General features: G+C 39.3%; 2 protein-coding genes across 2 annotated transcripts in view; both read left to right on the top strand.

The window, feature by feature from the left end:
* LOC123877608 (cytochrome P450 4C1-like) overlaps nt 1–6,346 on the top strand; it is a 28,757-nt gene extending 22,411 nt beyond the window's left edge. Inside the window, exons 3-12 of the mRNA XM_045924424.1 lie at nt 144–364; nt 654–743; nt 1,464–1,574; nt 1,868–2,053; nt 2,413–2,609; nt 3,216–3,285; nt 3,717–3,909; nt 4,695–4,846; nt 5,297–5,476; nt 6,172–6,346. Coding sequence (XP_045780380.1) covers nt 217–364; nt 654–743; nt 1,464–1,574; nt 1,868–2,053; nt 2,413–2,609; nt 3,216–3,285; nt 3,717–3,909; nt 4,695–4,846; nt 5,297–5,476; nt 6,172–6,335 — 1,491 coding nt within the window. The 5' untranslated portion in view covers nt 144–216 and the 3' untranslated portion in view covers nt 6,336–6,346. The remainder of the gene's footprint in view (nt 1–143; nt 365–653; nt 744–1,463; nt 1,575–1,867; nt 2,054–2,412; nt 2,610–3,215; nt 3,286–3,716; nt 3,910–4,694; nt 4,847–5,296; nt 5,477–6,171) is intronic.
* LOC123877512 overlaps nt 1–7,077 on the top strand; it is a 93,513-nt gene that overhangs the window by 58,805 nt on the left and 27,631 nt on the right. The gene's annotated exons all lie outside the window — the stretch shown is intronic.

Here is a 7,077-nt window from a genome sequence, read left to right as displayed (position 1 = left end):
TGCGGTAAAACTCAAGTGGCGAGTTAATGAATACACCTGATTTAAAAAAAAAACCATGTTCCACCCTCGCCGATTTTGTATAAACCGTTCTTTACGTGTTATAAAATATTTTTTTGTTTGACTTTGAATAATTTAACCTTCAGTAATGAAGAACAAAATCGCAAAATAAATTTGCTTGAACACTATTTTTAAACAACATTTATTCATTTATCTTCAATGTTGTCGGTGGCTCTTGTGCTAGTATTCCTGTCGTGCGGTATATTGGCGTGGCGGCGGAGAAACAGGAATAAAGATGAGCCCCCACCGCTCCCGGGCGCTTTGCCACTGATTGGACACTTTCACTTGTTCGTTGGAAACAGTTCACGTAAGCATTTGCTATTCCAACAACTTCAAAAATTATGAATTACTAGCTCATTCCCGCGACTTCGTTCGTGTGGATGTAGGTTTTTAAAAATCCCGTGGGATTTCTTTGATTTTTCGGGATAAAAAGTAGCCTATGTGCTAATCCAGGGTATAATCTATCTCTATTCTAAATTTCAGCCAAAACGAGTAACAAACACACACACACATATACACACAAACTTTCGCCTTTATAATATTTGTGTGAAGTGTGATTGTGCGTTATAAAACAATGACTGTACTTTTTCTTACAGAACTATGGGATTCAGTAAAAAAGCTGTGCTATAACACCTTGGACGCTGATGGAGTTGTATCTTTTTATCTTGGACCCAAAACAGTATACTGTAAGTAAACCATACTAACATAATAAATGCGAAGGTGTGTCTGTCTGTCTGTCTGCTACCTTTTCACGGCCCAACAGTTTAACCGATTCTGACGAAAGGTACAGGGTTAGCTTATATCTCGGGGACGGACATAGGCTACTTTTTATCCCGGAAAATCAAAGAGTTCCCACGGGATTCCCAAAGACCCATCCGCTTAACCGATTTGTATAAAAGGTACCTAGGTAGCTTGCGTCCCTGTAATCGATATAGGCAGCTTTTTGTCCCGGTCAAAATCAAACAGTTCAGGAATCTTTAAAAACCTAAATCCAGGCAGACGAAGTCGCGAGCATCCTCTAGTAACTAATACGTTTACATTATTTTCATCCAGACACCCTAACTTTTAAACTTAGGTAAGTGTCTGCCGTCTGGCAATGCATGAATTGATTTCTAATACGATTCCGAAGAAAAAAAATTAGACTTTATACGTATACTTTGACTAAGATTTTTTTACACCTTTGTTACCTGTTATCTTCCAAAGCCACTACTATCCGAATTCCACATCACTGATCGTTCATCCCTGAGTTGGCGACAATACGCAGAGAAACTTTCAGCTTTTATAAAATAATAACGTAGGTCTGGCACGCGCTCTCTCTCTCTCTATCCCGTAGCTAGATTAAAAAATTTAAGTTCAAGCCCTCGCACAAATACCTAGTACCTATCTAAAATCTTATATTTTTCTAGTTGTAACAGACCCAGACGACTGTTTGAAAATCGCTAGCACGTGTTTAGAAAAGGACAAGTTTTACAAATTCACAAAGCCCTGGCTAGGCGAGGGACTATTGACTGGTGATTGTAAGTAATTTTTTTTTTTACTTAGGTACTTTCTCATTGTTAATAAAAACACTCCTACCCCATCCAGCAAAGTGATTCTCTAACGAACGTAGTTTGTGATGCTACATCATATCGTATGATGATAATCTGTATCAGTCTTATCACCTGTCTTCATTTTTGCTAGTGTTAGAACAATTATTATTACACCCTCTGGCCTTTATAGATCAATCATTACATCATCAGAATGAATTAAGTATGAATTAGTGACACCATGTCAACTACTACATGTGACTAAAAGTTGTATTTTCTTCTAGTGCAAATATGGAAGGAACATCGGAAGCTTCTGAATCCAGCATTCAAGCAGTCTATCTTAGATGGATTTATAGACATTTTCAACAAAGAAGCTCGTCGTCTGGTCAAGAATCTAGAAGTGGAAGTCGACAAAGGACCGTTTGACCAATTTGCCTATATTCAGCCTAATGTTCTGGAAACCATATGCTGTATGTCGAGATTTCGTTTTTACTGTTTTAGTTGGTGCCGGATAAAGAGAGTTTTCGACGACAATTATGGTGATTTGTGTGCGCATAGGAAGTAAATTCTGTTCTTTCATACTTTTTTTATTTTTTTATTCAGATACAAGTTAGTTCTTGATTGCAATCTCACCTGGTAAGTGATGATGCAAGTCTAAGATGGAAGCGGGTTAATCTGGAAGGTGTAAGGCAGTACCACTTTGGTTTCTACACGGCATCGTACTGAACAAATCCCTTGGTGGCATGGTTTCGCCGGCATTCACCACGGAATTGAGTAGCTTGTTTCATATTGTACGGGAAGTTTAATAAAATACCATTTATATTTTCAGTAACTGTTTTGGCAGTGGACTTCACTGATGAGAGTTTGCTGAACATCGAATATATAAATGCTTTAGAAAATATACTGAAATGCGTAGTAGAGAGATTCCAGACGCCCTGGCTGCACAGTGATGTCATGTTCAACTGGTCCTCCTTGAAGAGGAGGCAGGATGAGTGTCTGAAGATCTTGCACAATGTGTCAAATACTGTAAGTATTATAACCTGAAATATCCCTTCAAGAGAGAGTATTGAGAGGACTAACATAAGCTACCTTCTTACAAAATTTTCTATCTTTCCTTAGTGAAGAATTTATATATTATGAACTAGATGACGTGTCGCGACTTCGTCCGTTTGGATTCAAGTCTCTGAATATTCCGTAGGGACTCTTTGATTTTCCGGGATAAAAAGTAGCCTATGTAGTATATGTTAGTTACCGGGATGCAAGATACCTCTGAACCAAATTTCATATGAATCGGTTAAACGGATAGATCTTTAAGAATCCCGTCCGAACTCTTTGATTTTTCGGGATAAAAAGTAGCCTAGTGTTAATCCAGGATATTATCTATTTCCATTCCAAATTTCAGCCAAATTCGTCTAGTAGTTTTTCCCACGGGATTTCGAAAAACCTAAATCCACGCGGGTGAAGTCGCGGGCATCAGCTAGTTTATAGTATTAGTAAGTATGGATAGAGATAGTTGAGACAATCTTCTGAAGTAAGCCCGAGCCCATAAAGGTCCGTAAAGCCTTATAATGAGAAGATTAAAAGTATTATAAAGATGCATCACATTACTAATTTGCTGTGATAATTTTACAGGTCCTTAAAAAGAGGAAAGCAGAATACTTGAACAATAATCTCAACAATGGGACTGAAGACACGACAAAAGGTAAAACCAATAAACAAAAAGTAGGACCAATAAAAAAAAACCACTAGGTTAAACTTTATTGTGATAATTCTATAGGTACTACCTACTATAATATTACAATATTAAAAAGGAAATAATTATTCGATAGGTTCTTCGCTATCCTAATGTAAAAAAAAACATTCCGACGAATTGAGAACCTCCTCCTTTTTTGAAGTCGGTTAAAAAAAGCCATTGATGCCGTAGATAATTATCCATCATGATATCTCCAGGTCTAGTGAAGCACACAATAACTATTGAGTTATTTTTTTGGGATTACTTTTACTTGGTACAGGATCGATTGTGTTATGTTTTTAGAAAAAGTAATTGACTAACTTTACATCTGTGATTTTAGGCTACAATTAAACCAAAGCTATGCTATAAAATAGTTATAAAGCAGTTTAAATCTTTGGCAGGTCTGAAATTCCGTCCCTTCATGGACCTACTCCTTGAACTAGCAATAGAGAAAGGCGCCTTCAGCGACCAGGAGATCAGGGAACATGTTGACACCATGTTATTCGCTGGCCATGATACAACAGCAACTTCACTCATGTATATGATGCTGTTAGTTGGATCCTACCCTGAGGTTCAGCAGAAAATTTTTGAAGAGTAAGTAAATTGGAGCCGGAAAGTCCTTGAGTGGAGTCCGCGTTTAAGCAAGCGTAGTGTGGGACGCTCTCCAGCATGATGGACCGACGATATAAATCTGCTGGCGGGAAGTGGCTGGATGAGGAAGGCTGAGGACCGGGTGTGGTGGCGCTCTTTAGGGAAGGCCTATGTCCAGCAGTGGACGTCCACAGGCTGATGATGATGACGATGAAGTAATTTATTTGTGGCTGAGATATTTTCATCATCTCTCATTGCTAAGGTATAATATGATCCCTTCCAGTATTGGTTGGAGTTTTTTTAGAATATGGTGGGACCCAAGAAGCTTCGTATCGATAATCACTTAACATCAGGTGACCCGCATACTCATTTCTCGCAATTTTTATTTAAAAAAACTCTACTGCTTGTCTGCCTGCTGTCACGGGTCTCTAGCTCATAGACGAAATGAGTTAAAACATTATGAATTAGTAGCTAATGCCCGCGAATTCATTCCCGTGGATATTGATTTTTAAAAATCCCGTGGGAGCTCATTGATTTTCCGGGATAAAAAGTAGCCTGTGTGCTAATCCAAGATAAAATCTATCTCCATTTCCAGTCAAATCCGTCCAATGTTTTTGCTTGAAGGAGTAATAAACATACACACATACATACACACATACAGACAAACTTTTATTATATTAGTGTGATAGTGTGATTAATGAAAGGGTCACGATTCATCCAAGATCACGATCTATAGCAAAGAGGATCAGAGGCAGGGCAGTTTTAACATTAGAATGGCCATGTTTCAGGTTGCACAACGTTTTTGGTGATGATGACAGGGACGTCACGAAACAAGATCTGTCACAGCTGGTGTACCTGGAGGCTGTGTTGAAAGAAAGTATGCGCTTTTACCCCGTCGCGCCCGTGATTATAAGACGTCTTGATCAAGATGTTAAACTAAGTAAGATTTTTTTATTTTGATCACAAGAATCTTTTGGCTGTGACCTCACCTGCTAGAATTAGCTGTCTAAGATTAATAACTAGATAATGCCCGCGATTTCATCCGCGTGGATTGAGGTTTTTTTAAAATCCCGTGAGAACTCTTAGATTTTCCGGGATAAAAAGTTGCCTATGTCAATTAATGAACGGAAGCTACGTCGGTACCAAATTCCATATAAATCGGTTAAGCGGATGGGTCTAGTGGAATCTCGTGGGAACTCGTTGATTTTCCGGGATAAAAAGTAGACTATGTGCGTCCCCGGAATATAAGCTAAGCGGTTAAACTGTTGGGCCGTGAAAAGGTAGCAGACAGATAGACAGACAAACAGACAGGCAGACAGACAGACACACATGCTTTCGTATTTGTAATATTAATAAAGTATGGTAAAGTTTTTCATGGACTATTTTACAGGAAACTGCACTCTCTCGAAGGATCGAGCGTGTTTTCTGTCATCCTATGGAGTCCATAGACACCCCGTGTGGGGTCCAGATGCTGAGGAGTTCAAGCCAGAACGCTGGCTGGACTCTGAAACGTTGCCAAAATGCCCCACTACATTTTCTGGATTTGGTATGGGAAGGAGAATCTGTATAGGTAACCTAAATATTGAGTTTAATAAGAAAAATTCATAGCCATAACGCTATTGCCTTCATCATCATCATCGTCAGCCTGTTCAACATAAGCCTTAAATAATGAGTACCATTACACCTGGTCCTCGGCCTTATCAAGTTACTTCTCACCAGGGTCTTTATATCATCGGTCCATTGTCCTAGAGTTCATCCGCGTCCTTCACAGTGGCGCTTTATGGCTCCAACGGTCATCGGGTCGAAAAGCTTCCTGTAATAAGCGTAGCATCCCTGCAACCATTTCTTTCCCATGCTTTGGACCTTAGTGTTCCTGTGAACTTTTTATTTTTGGATCTTATCCCTCGGGAAAAAGTCCTTTCATGTCCCTCTCCATAGCTCGCTAAAGGACTTTGAATTTGTGGATCAGGGTATGGACACTGACTTGCGAGTCATACGCGAGACAATATTACAAGGTACATAACCTTATACAATTATTTTCATCCATACTAATATTGTAACTGCAAAAGTGTCTGTTTTTTTCAAGGCCCATAAGTTTAACTGATGTTAATGAAAGATACAGAAATAGCTTGCCTCCTTGAGAGTACAAGGCACCATTTATACCGAAAAATCAAAGTGGTCCCAGGAAATTTTAAAAATACTTAGTCCGCGAGGATGAAGTTGTGAGTATCATATTATACCTATTCATATTATTCATATTTTCAGGTAAAACATACGCTATGATGACAATGAAGATCGCCATGGCTCACGTGTTTCGACGCTACAGGGTGTCCGGAAATCACTTGTTGATGACGACTAAGCTGGACGTCCTGCTAAAACCAATATCCGGACACCATGTATCAATTGAAATTAGGAAAAATAAAACATAATTATAAAATATACTATCAAAATCTATTTATTTATTGAAGTAGGTAGACTTAAATAAGATGATTTACTTAGGACTTCATAAGTAAAATACCATATTATCGCAAGCTCGAAAAGGTCGCGCGGTGCGAGTCTGCCGCGGTTGGCTCTGCCGGGCTCGTCGCGTTGCTGCCGACCGCTGCCGTTCCGGTGTGAATTGGCCCTTAAAGCTCTGGTTTCCTCCAAAAGCGGTGCCATCATGTAGCGGCCGTAATACAGCGGTGAATGACGTCACTGGCGCAGCATATGGCGCGGTTTCCTAGATAACGGTAATTGACACCGTAACGTCAAAAAGCGGTACCGCCATTTGCATGACGGCCGTCTTGCCGGTGTCGAAGTGTCTGTCAACGTTTTTTTCATGTAGCGGTGAAGGTATTTTCAAGCGTAATATTAATTTGCGTGTCATTTTAAAATATTTATTGTTCAAAATAAGTTTCATCAACTGGACCAGCGAGGATGATGTAATTTTAATTGATTTTGTGCGGGTTCATGATGTGCTATATATGTGTGTGTGGTCTATTCACCGTAATAAAACGGCCAATGCAGTCTCGAATATTCCACATGTTTACGGCCGTCTTTTTGAGGTCATCATATTGCGTCCGTTTAAAAACGGCACCGCTTTTGGAGGAAACCATAGCGAGAAAAAAAGAAAATGCATTTATTTGTTGTTGGTGTCACAGATAAAAAAAAGCATACAAAATATTATGT

The sequence above is a fragment of the Maniola jurtina genome, chromosome 24 (assembly GCF_905333055.1).
Source record: "Maniola jurtina chromosome 24, ilManJurt1.1, whole genome shotgun sequence".
NCBI classification, from domain to species: Eukaryota; Metazoa; Arthropoda; class Insecta; order Lepidoptera; family Nymphalidae; genus Maniola; species Maniola jurtina.
Note: the sequence above shows the minus strand (reverse complement) of the source record. Positions and strands in the feature narration are given on the sequence as shown.